This window comes from Gobius niger (genome assembly GCF_951799975.1).
Source record: "Gobius niger genome assembly, chromosome: 8".
NCBI classification, from domain to species: Eukaryota; Metazoa; Chordata; class Actinopteri; order Gobiiformes; family Gobiidae; genus Gobius; species Gobius niger.
This window is the reverse complement of record NC_136859.1, coordinates 14,113,307-14,135,081: the sequence shown is the minus strand read 5'-3', so window position 1 is coordinate 14,135,081 and position 21,775 is coordinate 14,113,307. Positions and strand designations below refer to the sequence as shown.

The 21,775-nt window shown below is 42.0% G+C and overlaps 1 protein-coding gene across 1 annotated transcript; it reads left to right on the top strand.

Moving 5' to 3' along the window:
* The first annotated feature begins 542 nt into the window (after positions 1 to 542).
* On the top strand, positions 543 to 21,753 carry invs (inversin). The gene is made up of 18 exons (XM_079562307.1): positions 543 to 706; positions 6,185 to 6,281; positions 7,072 to 7,238; positions 9,486 to 9,659; positions 10,092 to 10,259; positions 10,341 to 10,521; positions 10,680 to 10,789; positions 10,862 to 11,033; positions 11,604 to 11,759; positions 11,861 to 11,982; positions 12,088 to 12,195; positions 12,289 to 12,395; positions 12,917 to 13,126; positions 13,630 to 13,856; positions 15,939 to 16,455; positions 18,213 to 18,349; positions 20,991 to 21,077; positions 21,172 to 21,753. The coding sequence occupies exons 1-18, from the start codon at positions 704 to 706 to the stop codon at positions 21,288 to 21,290; spliced, it is 2,862 nt and encodes a 953-aa protein (XP_079418433.1). The 5' UTR covers positions 543 to 703; the 3' UTR covers positions 21,291 to 21,753.
* Positions 21,754 to 21,775: the final 22 nt, after the last annotated feature.

The window sequence follows — 21,775 nt, the reverse complement described above, 5'->3', positions numbered from 1 at the left end:
GACCACGGAAGTCACACCGGCGTTTCCATGAGTTCGCGTTGCTTCTTGGGTAATGTAGTTTAACTAGCGGGGTGAGCGCATTCCAGCGGTTGCCATGTGAACTACAAACATGGCGTGTTTTAACGTATTGACAACTCACGGGAATTGTAGTGTTTTTGCCTGGTCGCCAGTAAACGGGACTCTGTAAGAAAACTTTTGCACAAGTCTTTAACGAAAGAGTTTGTAAAGTTTTGACAGCGCGTGGCGTGTCGCAGCCAAGAAAGACACGATAGTTGCCCTGCGTGGGAGGTTTTTTACCAAGTTTAAGATTTTCCTGTGCTGTTACATGTAAAAAAGATTAAGTTGCATCATTTTTTTCCCCATTTTGAGATCCTACATTTTACATCCTTGGCTTGAGTAAGTTTGTTTTTCGTCATGTACGTTTATAGTCTGGAAATAAATCTCAAAAAATGTTCGAGCAAATGCTGAAAGTCTTTGCCGTTGCATTGTTGTCCATTGTTGATAATTGTAGAAGGGCCACTGTTTATCTGGCAGTTACTCGTGTGAACAGGTGGGATAGTCGCAGTGTGAGAGTGATCCTCTTCACTGTCCCATCAGGAACCAGGATCAGACAGGTGGGGGAGCTGGATCTAAAATAACACCCAGCAATGATACACTGAACTTGGGAACATCTGCTGAAGTTACGCCCTCAGTCAGTGCAGCTATGGTAAGAATCTGACACAATCACGCGCACACACTCACAGACAGACAGACGCACGCGGCTTTGGATTTGTGCCTTGATTTGTGAAGTAAACTTTACTAGAGTCGTCGGACAAAGCCCATTGTTTGCGTACATTGATTTCATTCTGTTAGGGTCCCATGAGTCAAGTACTTGTGAGATTTCCCATTCTGCAAGTGTGAGCCATAGAAGGCACCTAATTGTTAAGGAGATTAGGGAGACATGTTGAATTGAATCCCAGCATTAATATTTGATGGGCTAAAGCTGTCTATAGGGGTTCACAGTGTGCAAGCAATTCACAGATGGAGTCAGAGGAAGATTTTCCTCTCTCCTTCTGTCCCCGTATTGGAGGAGTCTGCAGGAATTGTTGGAGTTGAAAATAACCAGCAAATCACTAAAAAGACACACCTGACAATACAAAGAACTAAGAGCCATCTTTTGTCTAGCCCACCTTACTTCTTCTACAAAAATACAATTTCATGACATAATTTTCCTGCTGTGTGTGTTAAAGATATATTAAAAAGTGGGCAGATGGTCTAGAGAGGGGTTAAAGCTGTAGCACATACTCAGCCTCAGCGCTATGAGTTTACCGACATTGACGATTTGATGAATGTCTGTCTTCACACTGCTGGTCTGTCCAATACAGCTTGTGAGCCACTAGAATTGGACATTATTTACACATTGATAGATATACTCTTGATGTTTTTGATCAGAGGTTGTGATGCCGTCCATCAAATAGCACTTTGTTGGAACATTTATTCACAATATTAATTTCTTTAAGGATTTTTGGCCTATAGGCTTCATTCAGTTTGACACCGGGACTTGAACCCACAACCACTGAGGTCAGAACAGTGTTTTGTTTACGCGACAGCAGCTTTATCCACCAGGTTCTCAAGTGGTTCTCAAGTGAGAACCACTTGAGAACCAGTGGTTCTCAAGTGTTATGGTGCCAGGACCCACCATAACCATGTAATGCCAGGCAGTGACCCAACACAGAATATAATTTATTATACATAATACATTATTGTGGTTGAATAAGCATTTAATAAGTGTAAAAATCAGTTATCATGTTAAAATGATCTAACCATGATTTTCTATATTCCACACCTTGTCAGTCGACGAATATTGAAAGAAAGTTCTTCTGGGAAAAGCTCTGACCCACTGAAAACCACGACCCACTTCCTGGTCCTAACCCACCACTGTGAAAACACAGCTCTAGACCACCAGCCTCAGCAGATTGTTTTGATTGTTTTGTAATTTTTTTGTTGCTTTCTCTAGCTCATGTCACAGGTCACACCTTTTTTTCTCTCTCTGAACAATAATAGCCTACTGTAGCTTTTTTCAGTATGACAGGGTACCTTTTAACCCAGCCTTAACCATTAATAACATGCTTGTAATACATTTTACTCTATTTGATCTGATCTGCCCTGTGCTTTTCCCGCTTTGCCCTCACCCCTCCTTTCTGTTTGCTGCTTCTTTTTCCATTTTGCATTGCAGCCATTGATTTTTTGTTTGTTTTTCTAGCTGATTATGTCCCTGTACTCTGATTCGCCACTGGGCACATTGCTCTCTGCACTTTAATTGGACATTTAATTAGATCACAGTTTTAGTCCAATTAGACACAGAGGGGGTGGGGGTCGGCCGGGAGAAGGAAAATCTCCCCGAGCTGATCTGCCTTTCTCTCTCGCCGCTCTCTCCCCAAACCTAACCCCCTCTCAGGCCTTCTCCTTCGCCTGGCGCTTGTGCCGTCTGTGCTGCTGTCTTCTTGCTCTCTCCCCAGGGCAAACTCATTAGTGATATAATGGGATGACATAAAACACTCGTCTATCGCACAGTGTATCGGGCAGTGTCTGAGCCATGCACTGGAGTGACTTATTTGTTTGTGTGTTAATAGTGCTGAGTGGTAATAAATGTATTTGCTTCAATGGATGCGTGAAATAACAGGAGTTGGTGGAGAAAACTAGACGGTGAGTGTTTGTGTTTGAGTATAGGGCGGCATTAAACAGATAAGCTCTCAATCACCATATAACAATTTCTCCAAATTGACTAAATGAAAAGATTTCGCTAAAGATTTTACATACGGTTCTCCTTTCTTGTGATGTGGCATGCAAAGAAATCAAATGTATCATTGCTGAATGTGCAGCCACATTTTACCTGTGTGCCACAAGATAATCCCAGCTCCATCCTTGGAATATGGAACTCAGCTTCGTCACTGTCCTGTTTTAGAACATAAACATTGAAACTTTTTCTTTCAACTTTCCTTCAATCCTGTAAAACAAGGATCAATACTTACCGCAGGCAGTGAACCCAGTAATCATTAGAAAAACCTGAAAACTAGCTCAGGTACATTTTAAGTTTGTGCAGTGCATTTGATCCATCCTCCACTGCTGCAGGAGTTTCTTCTCAGGAGTATCTTCGGTGACCGCAGTGTAGCTCCTGGGGACCCATGTCTAGATCTTGGGCTCGGCTTGTGATGGGGAACGAAGGCTTGAGGATTCACTTTTGTGCATGTTCTTATGAGTTACACCCCAAGGAAACCCACCCAGACACGGGGAGAATGTGCTAAATCTACACTTAAAAAAAGCTGTCTGGTAATGAGGGACTGAGGCAGGACGGCTAATCTCTCATTTAGTGTAATATTGTTGAATAGCCGTCCCCATTCTGACTCTGCTAAACCAGGGAATGTGGTCAAGGTGCTTTAAGGCTCTTTAATTGGTCTCCCTCCGTGGCCTGAACGTCTGCCAGTCACATCTGCATCAACCCGCCTATTCCCACAAACATTAACTCCACGCTGGGCAGAACCCATTCAGCTCAGTGCAATAGGATATCCCCATCACTAATAGGCCTCAGATAAGCCTCACTACCAGTAGCACTCACTTACATGCCACTCAAATACTTAGTTATTCTCAAACACTTTTAGCTCCCTGTGGTTCCACCCTCTTCCACTTTGTTGCTGTGTCTTGGCGGGAGCTCACGCCTCAAACATAAACAGCCCCGTGTCCCGGTGGGTCTGAATACGTGGGCAAATGTAAACACACACACAGATGTATGTGGTTATGGCTCACTAAGGACCAGGTGAGAGTCCTCAGAGAGATCCAGTCATTTTCTCTGTCCCTGAAGCAGTAACGCAGCATCCCTCTACCCCTGCCCTGAGGAGGATGATAGCAGCCTCAACGTGCCCCCTCCCAACAAACCCTCACTTATCTGCTCCACTGATTTGACTGTGATCCCCCTATAGCCCCAGATACGAGTCTCCAAGTGCTGATGAACGGCAGGAAATGAGCAGCGTTTTAGCCACAGGCCTGACCCCCCTGTAGCTGCTGGATTGACAGCTCTGGTCCCGCCTAATTGCATTACTTTCCCAGGTGATTGGCTCTCACCCTAGGGGCTCATTTGTCAAGATGCATTGTGGTAATGATGTAAATTAGCAGATTGTGGTGTCACTCAGCCTTTTGGCCACACACTGATTGGCTCTGCTGCGCCCCAGGGCTCAGCCCCCAGCTGAGGGAGCTTCTTCATTGGTCTGTGGGGGACCAGGAAGTCCCCGAGAAATAGGGCTTTACAGATCAGGCCTCCCTGTGGGTTAATATTGTTCTTTGCACCCACTTCTATACCTGTCATTCAAAATGCAGGGGGCTCATCATTGTAGACCTTTAGTAATCTTCCTGCAGACACTAACTACTACAGTGCATTATTCTTACAGCAACATGTTTGTCTCAGTGGCATTAGTGCAAACGGACTTTTTAGTGATATCCGTCTTTACGTCCCCTGGTTCTCCTGTAGAGTTGCTAAAAGGTTTTATGGACGGGTCTTTGTTAAAGTAACTGTGCTTATATGAAACAGAATATGAAAAAATACCAAATAATGTCAGCATCAGCATGGATCAATACTTACACAGATGCACAATCACTTGGTCTGGACCTCAGCCTGTGATCAATAGTTTACTCTGAGTTATTGTCTTCATATTAACAAGTGGAGTGCTCCCTGAGGAACACATATGAATGGCTAAATGAGACCACTCCAAACCTCTCGACGGGGCCTGGCATTGTTTTTTACACCCTCCTTTGTTTGTTTTCAGACACTGCATCTCAAAAGGCTTTTTATCCAAATTTGGATGCGCTGTAGGTGTTTCCAAAACACTCTGGTCCTCGTGCAACTCTAATTGCTTTCTCTTGTTGATATGAATGTCCCTTACATCAATTGAAGTATCGACAGGAGTCCCTCATCTCAGCATTCAGCCAAAATACACATTTTTTGCATCTAAAATTATTCAGAAATCAATTCATTTTTTATTGTAGCCGCTGGGGACCTTGAAATGGAAAGGGACTCGAAAGTTCAGCAAAATCTCTTTTGAGTTCTTTTCAGACTTTTGTCTGAACAAAACATGTATCACTGACATGAGGACATCACTGTGTTCTGCATGTGTTAGATATTATTATGTAGACAGTGTGTACTAGTGTGTACTAACTCAGTAATCAGAGTAAATTGGAGATGTTTGTGGCTGATTTTGGTAAAGCCCCTGTAAAAAGTCTCTCTCACGGAAAATCACTTCCCATGACGTGGCACATGTGCCCAACACACACATCACCCACAGCACACACCTTTAACTGCCGCTCCTATACTCTACCTCCTACTGTCTGCTATCTGCACGAAGGCCTACTTAGCTTTAAATGAAGAAACTAACCTGTTAAAACTCCACCACTTCTTGGCAGAGCGTGAGAAAGCACTAAGGATGATCAGTAATTGCAATTCTGCACGCAGAGTCCGCAGGAGCGCTCTTTATGAGTGATGCCAGAGAGAGTCGAGAGGAGTCATTTGAATATAACCATATCTGTTTGTACCTAACAACTATGTGTGAGTTAATAAAAATGTCTCGTAGCAATCTCCAATTGTACTGTAACGTTACGCCTCCAGCATTTGTGTGTTTAGGGGCAATAATTGATTTGTGTGTTTTGCCCCGCAGGGCTTGTCCCACATCCTTGAACACACACATCCACACAGCCGGGTCTGCAGTATTAATGACACATGAATAAGACATGAAGAGAGACCCCCTCTGTACATGCTCACACAGGGTCCCCCTCCCAGCTGCTTCCTGTCTGCAGATTACCCAGCATTCACTGGGCTCTGGTTAAGTGGGGCCAGGAAGAGATTTAACACCTCAGCAGCGGGGGCACATACACTTCCCTCTGTCAGTGCACTTTTACTTTTTACTGTTTCATATCGCATGGCATCTTTTTTTTACTTTCTTTTTATCTACTTTTTATGAACATTTTTAAGGAAATGTGCAATGTATTCTGATATTGAATCGGCAAAAACATGCTTATAATATTCACAACTGTTACGTATAATAGCCTTTTTCTTGGATTCAGTATTTTTGAGAAACATGTCGAGCAGTGCGTGCGAACTGTTGTAAAGACATCAGCCCGGAGAGCGTCGCCGCCGCTCAGATGGATCTTTGTGTTTCAGGCCTCGGGCTCATGCCTCACAGCGGCCTCTCTCGGCTCCCAGGTTCACGCTGCTGCAGTCAATGGAGACAGGAACACTCTGCTTAAACTCATCACAGGTGAAATTCACACAATGGTCGGACACGCATGCCTGTTCAATAACACTAGGAGTCACACAATTCGACGCACGATGCATAATTGAGGAGAACAATTATATCACCATCTGGCCAAGATAACCTGTGATAAAGCTCTCATTAAACATAAAGCATTTTCAATCAGAATTACTTTGTGAAACCAATAAAATGCATATATTTTAACAGCGATTTCAACTAACTACAGGGTTTCCACGGTGTATTAAAAAGCATTATAAGTCATGAAAGGAATAGTGCCAAAATCAAGGCCTTAAATATTATTTAAAAGTGTGACATTGCCAGTTTTTGCTGTAAAAGTTTATTTATAATAGGTGGAGGGCAGGGGTTTTCACAATTCTCAGAGCTATTCGCTGAAATAAACATGCAAAATTCCCTTATTGTTCATAATTGATTGGTTCCACAGCTCTGTCATATTAATCTTGTTTTAAGTCCGTTCATCTTGACAACAATCATGAATATTCTCACCACTGATTGTGAGGAAGGAATGCAGATTAGTTTTTTTGTGCTGACAAAGAGGAGGCTGAACTTTTTGCCAGTTTTTGTTTCATGTGGGTCGACTCAGGACCAGGACAAAACATTTAGGATTTAGACCATTAAAAATCTAATTCTGCCACAGAGTTCTTTGTCCTGAACCTGGAAATTAAACTATCCTTGAGCTATTTATAATATGTTTTGTGACAAACCTGTGTTAAAATGTCCCTTTCTGACTTGTGTGTGCGTGTGTGTGTGTTTGTGTGTGTGTGTGTGTGCGTTGTAGCCGAGCCCTCTCTGCGGGACCATGAGGACCAGTTCGGCCGCACTCCTTTGATGTACTGTGTGCTGGCAGACCGCCTGGACTGTGCAGAGCTCCTTCTGAAGACCGGAGCCTCCGTGAACAAGGCCGACCACAGCCACCGCACGGCTCTGCACCTCGCCGCACAAAAGGTCCCGGGGCTATTCATGTGTGACAAATACGCTTAATACGACAATATTCACATTTACAGCGGGAAAGACCACCATCTTTTCATGGTTTTTCAATGACTTCCTATTTCATTTTGTAGCTCACAGATACTAAAATCGCTGACTTAAAAGACATTTGCTTTCTATTGATTAAAAGTCTCATTTATTCTCATTTTGTAATTTTAACAAAAAGAAAAGTGTATTTTGTATTTACCTTCATTACTAACTTGTATCAAAGTGTGCCCTAAACAAACTGTATCTGCAGATTAAAAAGGCTGTCCCGATGACGATAGACAAAAGTGATTCAGATATTATTTTAAAACCTCTTTAAGTGAATCAAAGCAAATTTTCTCCAGTTTGGCTTTTCCCAAATCTAAAAGCTTAAAAAAAAGAAAAAACATCAAAATAGTGAGAAAAAATGAGGATGAAAACGCGACAAAGGAGCAGCATAAATGTGCCGGAAAGTAACAAAAAAGCGACAAAAACGTGGCAAAAAAGAGACAAAGAAGAGATAAAAAGTGACAAAAGAGCAACAAAAAATGGGCAGGAAATACAACAAAAATGCAACAAAAGCGCAACAAAAAAGGGACGAAAACATGACAAAAAGAGACATAAAAGAGACAAAAAGGCTACAAAAAGTGACACAAAACTGTGACAAAAATGCAACAAAAAAGCAACAAAACATGGACCGGAAAAACAACAAAAATACAAACAAAACGTGGTGAAAACACATCGAAAAAAACACCAAAAAGAAGATGAAAACACTTAAAAAATGTGACAAAAACACAACAACGGGACAAAAATGTTCCGATCAGTTTTGTAGGTCTTAGATTTCAAATGAGGCATTACACCGTTGCTCTCCAGTCAAGGAGCTTTAGATTTTGGTAAAGCCGAAACTGGAGAAAATGCGCTCGGTTCAGGTGGGGTTAAGAGGTTCATTTACAAGGCTGTCCTGATAACGATAGACCAAAGTGTATCATTTTAACATAATTGTTCAGACGCCGCAAAACAAATGCAGTTCTGTTGCTCAGTTCTGCTGTTTTTTAACATTTATAAAAGTTTTGGTTTCTCAGTTTCATTAATTTCCCGTACTACAGAAAGGTACTGTTTCAAAGTAAAATATGATTAATACAATCATATCCTATTCAGTGATAGACTTTGACATAATTACATATAAATAAATAGAGGGGTATGAATAGGTCCGTAAACCACTGTTTTCCCTACTAGGAGAAGTCTCTACACGGCTGTCCTGAACAAGAATGGCCAAAGTCTATCATGAGATATCATTATAAAGTCGCATGTTCGAACTAGTATTTTGTCTTAAAACTGAATTATTTTCCAGTTTAGGAGGCGGTGGAGATAATAAGCCATTGTTGCCAGTGACACGGGGAGTGTGTGCGCGTGTGCTAGTGATGGGAAGCCCTGTCTCTTTGACATCTGATCAATAAGTGGCTGAGACGGGGAGAGAGGCCAGGGATTACAGATCTAATTGGACTGGGAATAGGGAGGACAGGACGCACTCGCACTCGCTCTCACCGTCTAGATGCATGCTCACACGCCAGATAGATCTATCACAGTGCAGTCACAGCATGGCAAATATACAAAACACTCGCCTGTGTGAACAAGTCTATGTGCGCGAGTGTGTGTGTGAGTGTGTGTGAGGAGGCCTTCATTGTCCTGCGCCGGCTCCTCCACCGGGCCTGTCCCAGCAGCTCACTGTAGAGAGTCCACAGCTGACAGGATGATGGTGATGATGAGGTGCAGAGGACAGGGGGAGATGGTTAGTGCAGAGCAGAACCACAGCAGCTGTTTACTGTTTAAGCGCTCGTCACTAACACTGAGGAGAGACGCCACAGAGGGGAGCAGAGATGGATGACCTGTGGATGGGAGCAGACAGCGCTAAAGGCCCTCGTGTGTGGGAGGGATTTTGTCACAGCCTCTGCTCTCAGGTTAATATCTAGGTGGTGCTCATGATGTTTTATCTAGTATTTGATCTGATAAACATCGAGGGGAGGAGCCTACGTTTTAGTCACAGGTGATGAAAAAATGGAGATATATTTTTCCAGAATGGTCTAAATTCCGTCCCCTAACAGGAATCAGTGGATAATAGTGACAAAAGTATTTCAGAGACGGAGAAGACCTTGAACTTCACGACAGTTTTATTTCTAGTAGAACCAAGTCATAACCTACTGATAAAAACAGGTCATTCTGAACTTTATCATCCTCTTTTAGGGGAATGTGCGTTTCCTGAAGTTGCTGTTATCCAGACGTGCAAACTGGCTGCAGAAAGATCTTGAAGAGATGACCCCGCTGCACTTGGCCACGCGGCACCCTTCCCCGAAAGCTCTGGCTCTGTTACTTAAATACATTGGGCCTGGAGAAGTGGACACACAGGACAAGAACAAGGTACTGCACGTCCCGAATGCTATTTTAGGGTCATTTGTCTATTCAGATTTTACCTAATCTGACACAAGACCGTCTGGTTGTCTGATTAATTCTCTGAAAAACACACTGATCACAAATTAGAGTAGATTTAATGCACTGGGAGTTGTATACACTCAGCAGCAATGATCTAACAATCTATGGCTTTGTCCTGTGTTGTGCAGATAACCCGCTAATATGGTCTCTGCTGCCTGTTGCCCTGATGTGTATCTGACATCAGCAGTTAGTTTTGTATTAATCCAATATGCATCAAGTCAGATGACTGTGGTTTCTCATACACATAGTATCTGGGCTTCATCTTTGTGCCCTAATGCTTTGTTAGACATAGTGCACTTGTAGTTTGTAGTATATTTATAAAACTGTGATTCCTTTTGTCTCCACTTCTGCACACAACAGCAAACTGCACTCCACTGGTCTGCATTTTACAATCGTCCAGAGCACGTCCGGCTCCTGATCAAGCATGACTCCAACATTGGCATCCCAGACAGTGAGGGGAAGATCCCTCTGCACTGGGCCGCGCACAGTCAAGAGCCGAGCGCAACGCAGACTGTCCGCTGCATTCTGGTAGATTATTACAGTTTAAGTCATTATCTGTGCTTGTTTTACCTGCCGTTTATGTATTTCCTTTGTTTTGTGTTTGTGCAGGAAGCCGCTCCCACCGAGTCTCTGTTAAACTGGCAGGACTTTGAGGGCCGGACCCCTCTGCACTTTGCTGTTGCCGATGGTAACGAGGCTGTCGTGGAGGTGTTGACGTCTTACGAAGGCTGCAATGTGACGGCCTACGATAACCTCTTCAGGACGCCACTGCACTGGGCCGCACTGCTCGGTGAGTGAAAACACAGACTTCCTGTGTGTGACCTTCTCACTGAGGAGCAATTTATAAGTTAACTTAATTTGCTCATAAATGTATTTCAGTCTAGACTCGTATTAAAACTGCACTATGAGATCTATTCTTTATTTTCTTTGCAAACATTTGGTTTGTAGGACACGCTAGGATTGTGCATCTTCTGCTGGAGAGAAACACATCAGGCACAATTCCCTCGGACAGTCAGGGAGCGACGCCTCTGCATTACGGGGCGCAGAGCAACAACGCTGTGTGTGTTTTAATTAACTTCGTTTTCACATAAACACTTGATTGCATAAACATATATGTTATGAACTTGCAGGAGACGGTTGGTGTTTTTCTGTCCCACCCGAGTGTGAAAGATGAACCTGATCTCGAGGGCCGCACAGCCTTCATGTGGGCTGCAGGGAAGGGCAGCAACGATGTCATCTCCACCGTGTTGGCCCTGACCCCTCTCCTGGATATCAACATGGCGGATAAGTACGGAGGCACCGGTGAGCACCTACAGATGTGTACAGGAAACCTGTGTCACTCTTATAACCCCAAGGCATCAGGTCGACCTAACTGACAGAAATTGATACCGTTACCAAAATGGAGGTGTGAAGTGTTTAAATAGACTTATTCAATTCGAGCACAGTCCCTTGAGAAACACCCAGACACTTGTGTTGCTGCTGCCCTCTCACCCCGGGGAGTTTTGGATGTATAATGTCTTTGGCATAGCCACTCTGCTCATTGTTTATGCATAACATGCACTGCTGGAGTTATGCAAATGAGCGGGTGTGAGGGCCAGTGAAGCCAATGCACAGATCACTTCCATGCACTTAACTCCAGAGTGGCCTGTCTGGGGAGTGGGATGGGGGTCGTCACAAGTGTACACTGCTTATGTGTACACTGCTTGTTAAATTCTCCCGTCTGTTTAACCCTCCATTGACCAGGCATTAGCCTCCAAGTAAAGAGACGATAAGAGGCTGAATGAACAAAGAATGAGCATCCGAAGGGATTAATGTTCCAGTTCAAGTATCTTATTAGTGTGTGAGAGTAATTGTTTATTTGTGTGGACACAGCGCTGCACGCAGCCTCGTTATCGGGCCACGTGAGCACAGTGAAGCTACTGCTGGAGAAAGGAGCAATGGTGGACTCTCTTGATGTGATGAAACACACCGCGCTCTTTCGAGCCTGTGAGATGGGACATAAGGACGTCATACTGACGCTCATTAAAGGTGGCTATTTTTGGAAAGTGGCATTTATGAAAATATATCTGCTCTAGTTTTGTAATATATTAATAGAAATGTGAAGTCATCTATTGATCATACCTCACCAGGCTCAGCACGAGTTGACCTCGTGGACGTGGACGGCCACACAGCTCTGCACTGGGCAGCACTTGGCGGGAATGCGGAAATCTGCCAAATACTAATGGAAAATGGAATAAGTCCAAATGTTCAGGTAAAACACCCACAACATCCAGAAAAATATTTTGAATGTAGATTTTTTTCCTGCCATTGCTGAAGTTCCTCTTCCTGAACTGAGCTCTGTTCTTTGTGTGTACAGGATCACGCTGGGCGGACGCCGCTGCAGTGTGCTGCGTACGGCGGCTACATCACCTGCATGGCTGTGCTCATGGAGAACAATGCCGATCCAAATATGCAGGACAAAGAGGTTTGACTTAATTCTGTCTTCACAAATACAACCGCACATTGTATAATTCATGATTAATGTATTAGTAAACTTTGTGTTTGTTATGCAACTCAGGGGAGAACTGCTCTCCACTGGTCCTGCAACAATGGCTACTTAGATGCTGTGAAGTTGCTTCTGGGCTACAATACATTTCCTAATCACATGGAGCACACAGAGGAGAGGTGAGTGTTCTGCCGTGCAGATAAGACAGTTTTACTCTGGTCAAATACTAGATTTGCATTTTAGATTTGAATTTTAGCTTTTACTCTCACAAGACACTTTAAGAGGTTTCCACAAGTGCCAACTGTCTGTTTCGGGCCTATAGAGTTTGAGATGGAACTTTATAAAGTGAACGTCACCTTTGAAATCTCTCACATTGTCCACAGACTTAGCATAAACATAAACAGTATAAAAATGTGGCGTCCAAATGCTTTTTCCAGAAGACACAATCCCGAGCTCTTTGTTCATTTATCAAAGCAGAAATATAAAATAATGTAAAGCATGTGCTAAGATTTAAAAATGTAAAATGTATATTTGATTTTTCTTTCTGTAGATTTTATAGCTAACAACAGTCAAGCAGTATTTTAATTAGAAATGTGAAAAAATGTGCATGTAATATATATATTCACCCCAGTGGCCAGTGAGAGAAAAGTAAAGCGACAGTGAAGCGACATGTGTGAATACAGATGTGCTGTTTGTCCAGGTACACCCCGCTGGACTACGCTCTCCTCGGGGGACACAGCGAGGTGACACAGTTTATGCTGGAGCACGGGGCCTTGTCCATAGCGGCCATCCAGGACATCGCCGCCGCCTCCATCCAGGCTGTCTATAAAGGCTACACGGTCCGCAAAGCCTTCCGGGAGCGCAAGCAGCTCCTGATGAGGCACGAGCAACTGCGCAAGGATGCAGCCAAGTGAGCGCACGTGTTCTACTAATACTCGAACTAACACTGCTCCGTCTTTGTCGAGTGATGTCCTTTGCGTTTTTTATTTACTCAGTCGAGCTTGTGTTGTTCGGGATCTGTCATTGTCGTGCTTTTCCTTCCCGGTAGTCACAATCTTTCTGTATCAATCTCTGTCTGGGTAATCCGTGTATGAACACCTATACATCTCAGCTAGATTAGTGGTTTTCAAACTTTTTAAACTAAGTAGCACCAGAGACAAAAGCTAAACCAAGTCTGAAAGGTGGGTAGAATAGGCATAGACTTGGGCTTATCCATGACTAAACTGTGTGATATCAAATTAAAATAAACTGGGTGGATGGGTGACAGGAAGCACTGGTTGTAGCAAGAATAGAACAGCTAACCTTCTTGTTAAGAGCCGTACAGTTACATTAGCAGTTACATTGACTCCCAAATCAACATTATATAAAACAATTTGTTTTATGCATGTAATAAATTGTCTCCTTTGTGTTTAGAAAGCGAGAAGAGGAACAACGCAAGAGAGATGCCGTGCGGAGGCTTGTTTCGAGCAACACTGACAAGAGACTGCCCCCTCTGGTCAGGGCGGGATTGGCGGCATCAGAGAAACCATCTTTGGTCCATATCATTCAAGACTTGCAACTAAATGACTCTGTGGATGAAGCGAAGAGATTTGTCAGTGACAGAAGTGAACAGGCCAAGTGTAAAGACGAGAGGCTCAAAGGTAAAACACAGTGGTTTAAACTGTATAAACTTAGGGACTGCAGTTTTAGACTTAAATTTACTTCAACTAGAATACGTTTTATTGTATGTTTGAGTCCTACATTAAAGGTAGGGTGTGTAGCTGCTTTTATAGGGACCATTATTTTTATCTGTTCATTGATTTGTTAAAGGGACAGATACAATTATTAATTAAGGTTAAGAACTTACGCAGTGGTTCTCAACTGGTATATGGTGTTGGGATCCACTATCACCCAAGAATGACAAACAGCGACCCAAATAAGACATGAATTTGTTATATATGATGTAAATGACTGTGTTTTATCATAAATTATTGATGATTAAGTATTTTAAAAAAAGAAAAAGCTGAAATCATATTAAAAAACAACTAGAAAACATTAATTTTAACGGACTTAGGAAGTTTTTCTATACTTTTTAGTAGATAAATATCGAAGGAGATGTTTTCTGAGAAAGGCTCGCGACCCACCAGTTGAGAACCACTGAACTTGAGGTGCTTTCATCACAGTCTAGTGTTTTATGTAGTAAATGCTACATAATATTTACTATTTAACCTCTTAACCCCCACCTGAACCGAGCACATTTTAGTTGTTCAGTTGTTCCAGTTTGGCTTTACCCAAATCTAAGTGAAAAAAGTGTCAAAATAGCTACGAAAACGTGACGACAATGCAGCAAAAAAAAGCGAAAAAAACTACGAAAACACAACATAAAAGCGTCATGAAACGAGATGACAACATGGCAAAACCGCACCAACAACGTGACAAAAAAGTTAGTTTCCTTTCAAATGAGGCATTACACTGTTGCTCTCGCCTCATGGAACTTTTAGTTTTGGGTTAAGCAGAACTGGAGTTAAGGCGGAAGGTAAGAGGTTATAAAACTACTATAAATACAGTGACATGTTTAAAGAAGACTTTTTTCTATTCATTAATTACATAAGGTTTAGTGCGATTAAAATATTAACCAAAATTAATCACTCTTTACGAACACCTCATCAAACTTTTTTAATCTCACAGTTAAGATCATTCTCCAAAATAAATCAAACTGCTATTGTCTTTGAAATGATCACACAGGCCTCACACCTCCACCAAAATAAGTGAAAATGTAGGGAAACACAAAGAAGCATCTAAAATATACCTCTTAAAATAAATACAAACCCTAAATAAATGGTTAAAGCAATAATAAGTAACTTGTTTAGCTTAATAAATCCTTTCCGTAGTCCCTCTGGGGGTAATATAAGTGTTAATGGGATGATTGGGGGGTCTTTTATCTCCCCTTGGTGTCTCGGGCCAGAAAACCACAATTGCAACTTTCCCGCCACCGGACCAGAGCCACCAATACACACTAATAGAATCATGAAGAAGAAGCTAACAGGCTAATGGGCAAAGCTAACTGTGGGCTAGCGCCACTTAAACAGTATTTACAGCAAGGTTTGAGTTAAAAAAATCCTTTGTGTAATTGAAAGTACAATATCCCTCTCTCCCTTTGTCTTTTCTGTCAGCGTAATATTTACTCTCACAGACAAGTAATGAGTTAAAAAATCGCAACTTGCTACGACACCTGCAGTTGTGCTTGTGGGCTCTAGGGGCATGAGTTACTTAGTAGGTGGTATTTGGTTAGAACCAAAAAAACATACTAACAATGTTTCACTCCCCTCAGACAATGGGTTGCTCTAATTGTAATATTTATTTTAGGGGGTGAATAAAAATGTATTTTTAAACCGTCCTCACTGATTAGTATAGTATAGTTTATGATCATGTCTATGATAATTTAAGACGCACAATGTGTCATTATCGCATGCCTATTTATTCTACATTTTATTTTTAGACTATTGGGGGAGAAGATTAGACTATGGGGGGCAACCATAGTCTCCTCTATTCATGGGAAACATTGTACACAAGCCAAAACAAGGCAATGTTCAATAATTAATGAAAGTATAATCCTTCATACAGTCATATTACTGATAGAAGTCTGCGTAGATTGTTAGTATTTAGAGTGGAATATGTGGTATTTGCTTGTGATTGTTTTATGTAGTGTATAATATAATGTTTATGTTTTCTTCACTTTACAGCTCACAAAAGGAGATTGTCCAGAAAAAGTCCATCGACAGAATCCCCCAAAGTTCCTCATTCTTCAAGCGACAATGAAACCTGTCCTCGGCGCAGTGCGGAGACGACGGCGCTTCCTTTCAAACCCAGACCTCCCTCTGTGCCCAAAGCCAAAGAAAGACTCTCCTCTGCATCCCCACACAAACATGTAGCTACTTTGGACCAAACCATTGTCATTATGAGCAAAGAACAAAACAAATCCATCTGTGAAACTTTGCAGACTGTCAGGACTTGTTCTCATTCTACCTCGACGCAAAAGCTTAAGAACCAAAGCAGACGGGAGCAGACATCAGACAGAGTCCAAGCTCCTCATGTGAGCGTCTCTGGCAGAGGGTCGAAAGCTTCAAACGAAAGTGTTTCTAAAAAGACCAGTGCTGAGGTCTACGCACAAAATAGGACAAACACGCAAGGGAAGTATGAGCGAGAAGAGCGCAGGAGAAGAAACGACGCGGCGTGCGCTATTCAACGGGCCTGGAGGAGGTAAGAACTTTGCATTTTTTGAACAGTGTGGTCCCGCCTGAAATCGAAATCTGCTTAAACCATCTGCTTAAAGGGATATTTCAGGATTTTTGACATAGGGCCTCATTTCCTAGTTGTTGTGTCTGGAGATACATATATTTTTTAATTCATGCAGTCCTTATATTTGAAGAGTTTAGTGGTGCTAGGCTAATGCTAGGCTAGCGCATTTCTATGGTAACTAGTAGCCTGCAATAAAAACCTCTTCAAAATCATGGAGTAGTCCTCCAAACGTTGCCATATCTGATCCTTTGTGAATTCAACGTGTAGTAACGCCGGCCACAGGTAAAAAAAAAACTACTGTAGATCCGGTAACCTAGCAGATCACTCTGCCGCTGCGTAGCTTACAACCAGGAAGCTGATGCTGCTCAAATATAAGTTCTTTTAAAAGCAAAATGGTTTTATTTCAAACATTATTCAGTCAACACAGACATTTATATCGGTAGTCTGGTGTTATAAGTGATTTTCCTCAAGTGCACTGTACTTGGGTCAGACTGTTTTTAATGCAGGCTACTAGTTACCATAGACATGCACTAGCCTAGCACTAGCCTAGCATCACTAAGCTCTTCAAATATAAGGACTGCATGAATGACAAAAATTTTAATCTCCAGAAATCAACAACACTCTGGAAAACTAGGAAATGAGGCCCTATGTCAAAAAATCCTGAAATATCCCTTTAAAATGATCGTCTGTAAGATTGAAAAATGCGGAGAGGGTAAAGCTGAACTGGAGAAAATGCCCTCTGTTACGCCGGGGGTTGAGATGTTAACTATATACAGTGGGGATCTCCAACCTTTTTAAATGATGAGGTGCTTTTAACTTAAGCAGAGGGCTATTTATGCATCAAAGAGACTTTTTCCCACAAAAATGAATTTAATTTTGTCCTTAAACTCTACTTCATGTGCCTAAAAGTTTGCAGGTTCTGTTGAAAATGTTCAGCACCCAAAGAAAATGTGCCTTGGGCGAGCGACAGGAGATCCCCGTTATGAGCGGATGGGCTTTCCGGTAGAATTATGAAACTGTGAAGATTTGGTTAATGAAACGGGAGCAATTATGTCAAGGCCCAGATGGTCAATTATATGCAATCTTTTTTTTTTTACTTACAGATTATCACTTTCAAGAAATTGGAAAGCTATTTGTGTGGCTTCTATTGAAAATAAATCTGTTTATGAGCTGCATTTGGCTCCGGGGCCATAGTTTGGACACGCCTGAGATAATATTAACAGTCATAAAACGCCAATAGAAGAGCGTTTGTGTTTTAGGGTATCCTAGGTTATATACTGTAATTGTCTGTTCAGTAGCTCCTTGAGAGACAATGTGGCGCCCACATGCTCCGTCTCCCACCACATTCATACCGGTGCAGAGCATGGGAGAGTACGGGAGAGACACAGAGGCAGTGCGCAGAGGAGCTATTATTTCGGGCTTTGATATCAGTTTAACAAGAGGCTAAAAGTTCAGCCCGGGTTGCTCTAATAGCTACCAGGAAGTGTCTGTGCGTCCATAGGTTTGTGTTTGGCTGAGAGGCTGCCAGTGCACAGCGGGGTTCCCTCTGCTTCTATTCAGCTAACACAATTACTTTCTACTGTGTGTGTATATATGCGCAGGTCATTAACTGTCTTCAGTAAACGGTTGCGCTTTGTTTATGCATGGTGAGAAAATGAGGGGGTACTGGGTGAGAGCTTTGAAGGTTGCCAGGTCTGAGCCTCGTTTTCTCTTCACAGCTTTTGCGCAGAGAGACGGTCTGAGGCCAAAGCGTGTGAGCAGGCTGTTCAAGTGTCTCGCCACACCCAGAAGACGACTCAAGCATCAGGCAGTAAATCCACCGGGAGTAGGAGCTCTGTGCTACAAAGCATCTACGGTAAACACGAAACAGATACTAAGAATGTGAGGGCAAAACGAGTAGTATCTTTTATTGTACCATTCATTAAATATTGTCCCCCCTCTATCTGCTTCCATCTCAAATAAACATGGTCTATTAGTGAGTATGAAGTACTGGGACACTTTAAAGCAGTACTAAGTAACTCTTGCCCCTAGAGGCCATAAGCGCAACTGCAGGTGTCATAGCAAGTTGCGATTTTTTTTACTTATTAATTGTCTTGGAGAGTAAATACTACACTTACAGAAAAGGCGAAGGGAGAGAGGGATATTGTACATCCAATTATGCAATGGAAACCTTTTTTTTCACTCAAACTTGGCTGTAAATACTGTTTAAAGTGACGCTAGCCCACAGTTAGCTTTGCCCGTTAGCCTGTTAGCCTCTTCTTTGTGATTCTATTAGTGTGTATTGGTGACTCTGGTCCGGTGGCAGTCAAGTTGCAAACATGGTTTTCTGGCCAGAGACACCAGGGGGAGATGAAAGACCCTCCAATCATCCCATAAACACTTGTATTACCCCCACAGGGACTACGAACAGGATTTATTACGGTAAACACGTTACTTAGTACTGCTTTAAAGCGCTTGTACAACAGTAATTCACGTGCCATGCTTTGACGTAACTTAGCTGAGCCCCTCCCAAATACCAGGCCAGTATCGTGTGGTCCCCTGAAGAACCTCTGGTAGGTTTCACCCCACAGACAGGCCTGACCTTCATCAACCATCAGCAGGTGATGATGGGACGGGTGCGCAGAAACCTGGCTGTGACCAAAGTATGCATGTCATTTCTGCTCCAAAACAGAGCCCAGCCTTCTGACGAGCGCCTCTCTCCTCCCCCTTTCTCCTTCTCCTTTCTCTCTCTCTCTCTCTGACAGTCCTAGCACTGTGAAAAGTTCAATGCTGTCAGGAAGAATGTCAAAGCTAGAGCTATCAGCTAAATACACATACCCACACGTAACCTCGCTCCATCCTAGACTAATTTTCTCACTTCCCGCCCTAATTTACACGATGTAGACTGATATTGGACACACAGCTTTGTATGGGGTCACACTCAGTTGTCATCACCTCACACATTTAGATTTTTTTTTTTTTTTTGACAGATCAACCAGGTAGAAAAGGAGGGAAATATTAACAAACAACGTAGCTTATTGGATTTCAACTTTGGGACAAATATTGAAAATACAGGTTGTTTAGTTACATTGTTCTCTTGGCATATTTTTAAACGTATAATAACAATAGTGTATGCCCTTAATAAAGCAAAACGATCTTGTAATATTATTACAAAGTGACCGACTAAGATTATTCAGTGTTTAATAGTGTGTTCAAAATGAAGCTAAAATAATCTCAAAATCAAACCTTTTACTGAAAAACATATCTAAACCATCCTTTGAAATTAATATTGAAATTCTACTTAGTTTCACTTCCTTTTTTAATCTGATATAATTCCATTTTAAGTGCCTCTTCCCCTGGTTGGGAAACACTGCTTTAGATTACAGCCTGTGCTCACGTGTACAAGTGAAACTCGGAAAATTAGAATATCGTTAAAAAGTGCATTAATTTATTATTCAACTTAAACTGTGAAACTAATATGTGACATAGACTCATTACATGCAAAGTGAGATATGTATCACCTTTAATTGTTATAATTTTAAATTATTGTGGCTCAGTTTGTAAAAATCCCAAATTAAAAATCTCACAAAATTTGGTATTTAACACTACTTTAATACATTGTACATAACTAAATTCAGTATAATGTAATGTGCTCTGTAACAATCTGTAATAACTTGTACCTAATATGTACACAATGGAACAACTTGTATTAGTACTTCGTAGGTACATAATGTAATAGAGACCCTTAAGGTTAGGGTTAGAATTATGTCTTATTACATTAGGAACCTACAAACTACAAATACATATAATTGTGTTTCCATTGTGTCTCTAACCCATAGGTATAACTTATTACACATTGTTACAAAGCACATTACATTGTACTAAATTTAGTTGGGTACAATATATCGAGGGTTGTGTAAAATAAAGTGATACCGAAAATTTTAATATTTTGAAAATGGACTAAACCATGACCCTCAAAATTATAACAAAGGCTTGACATATATCACTAAACATGTAATGAGTCTATATCATATATTAGTTTCACATTTTAAGTTGAACTACAGTAATAAATGAACTTCTGAACGATATTATAATTTTCCCAGTTTCACCTGTAGTTACATATTATGTACGGTGTATTTGCACATTAGTTATGCAGTCATTTTCCCCAGTTTATGAAACTAATATGCCCTTTATAAAGCTGGCACATCTGTTCGACGGCCAAAACACCTGCAACTACAACGTTGTACACCTTTGTTACACACCTTTATTAAACCTTGTACTGTAATGTGTAATTAATTACCTGTACTTACAGTGGTAAGTATTTGGCCAAAATCCAATAGAAAGTCTATGGGAAACTGACCAAATACTTTTTTTCCCCACTGTATATGTGTAATTACTTTCTTGTTCCCTGTATCTACACATGGAATTGCAGGCTGTAATCTAAAATGTTACCCAGCAGCTAACCCAAAGGGAGATTCACAATAAAATGGATTTTCACTTATTGTCTTGCACATAAGGGACCTCCATCACACGACGGGGACATTCACTCCGTGGGTCTCACTCCCAGATGCCCATGGACTCACCCCTGCGCACTTCAAGCCAGCGTAAGTACCTGCACACTTGAACGTGCACTTTTACCACTGAAAAGGGAAGTTGCTTTGTTACTTATTTACGCATATTAATTCATTTTTTTTGCAGTGAGCGGGATAGATTGTGTGCATTTGACTGATGTGGTGAACCAAGCCAAGCACTACTCGTACCACCTCCGACCACAGAGCGCCGTGCAGAGGCAGAGAAAAACACTGAAGCAGCACTAAACGGACTCACTCGCACACAAGTCCTGGCCTTTGATGTTTTCTCAGCTGGCGGGCGGCCGGACCGCTATAGAATTACTGTAGACATTGTTCGCTCAATGTGGCAGCTTTTCTAAAATTAAGCCGTGTGACATCAGAGCCATGACCTCACAGGGTGGGGTTAAGTCTACAGAAATAGTGTGTGTAAAAGATAACCTTTCGTCCATTGTGCCGCGGACGCATACACACCGCGTCTTGGCCGTTCTGCGTCGCTCGGGCACACACACCGAGATAACCTTTCGTCCTGTTGTGGAGAATGAGGCGGTCTATCAACAGCCAGTCATACAGATAGCCCACCTGCAGCCACGGACGCACATGCATTTCACACTGCCCACTCTCCCAAGTACTTTGCTTTTATACTAAACCACAGCAGCTTACTTTTGATGTACTGTATGAATAATTTTATGTATGATGTAAATAAAATTAAAAAAAACTTGGTAGCAACACTT

Bases quoted from the DNA above. Each gene is read 5' to 3' on its own strand.
- invs (XM_079562307.1), top strand. The intron at 11,034-11,603 runs GTGAGCACCTAC...GTGTGGACACAG, and splicing joins GGATAAGTACGGAGGCACCG to CGCTGCACGCAGCCTCGTTA. The intron at 11,983-12,087 runs GTAAAACACCCA...TTGTGTGTACAG, and splicing joins GAATAAGTCCAAATGTTCAG to GATCACGCTGGGCGGACGCC.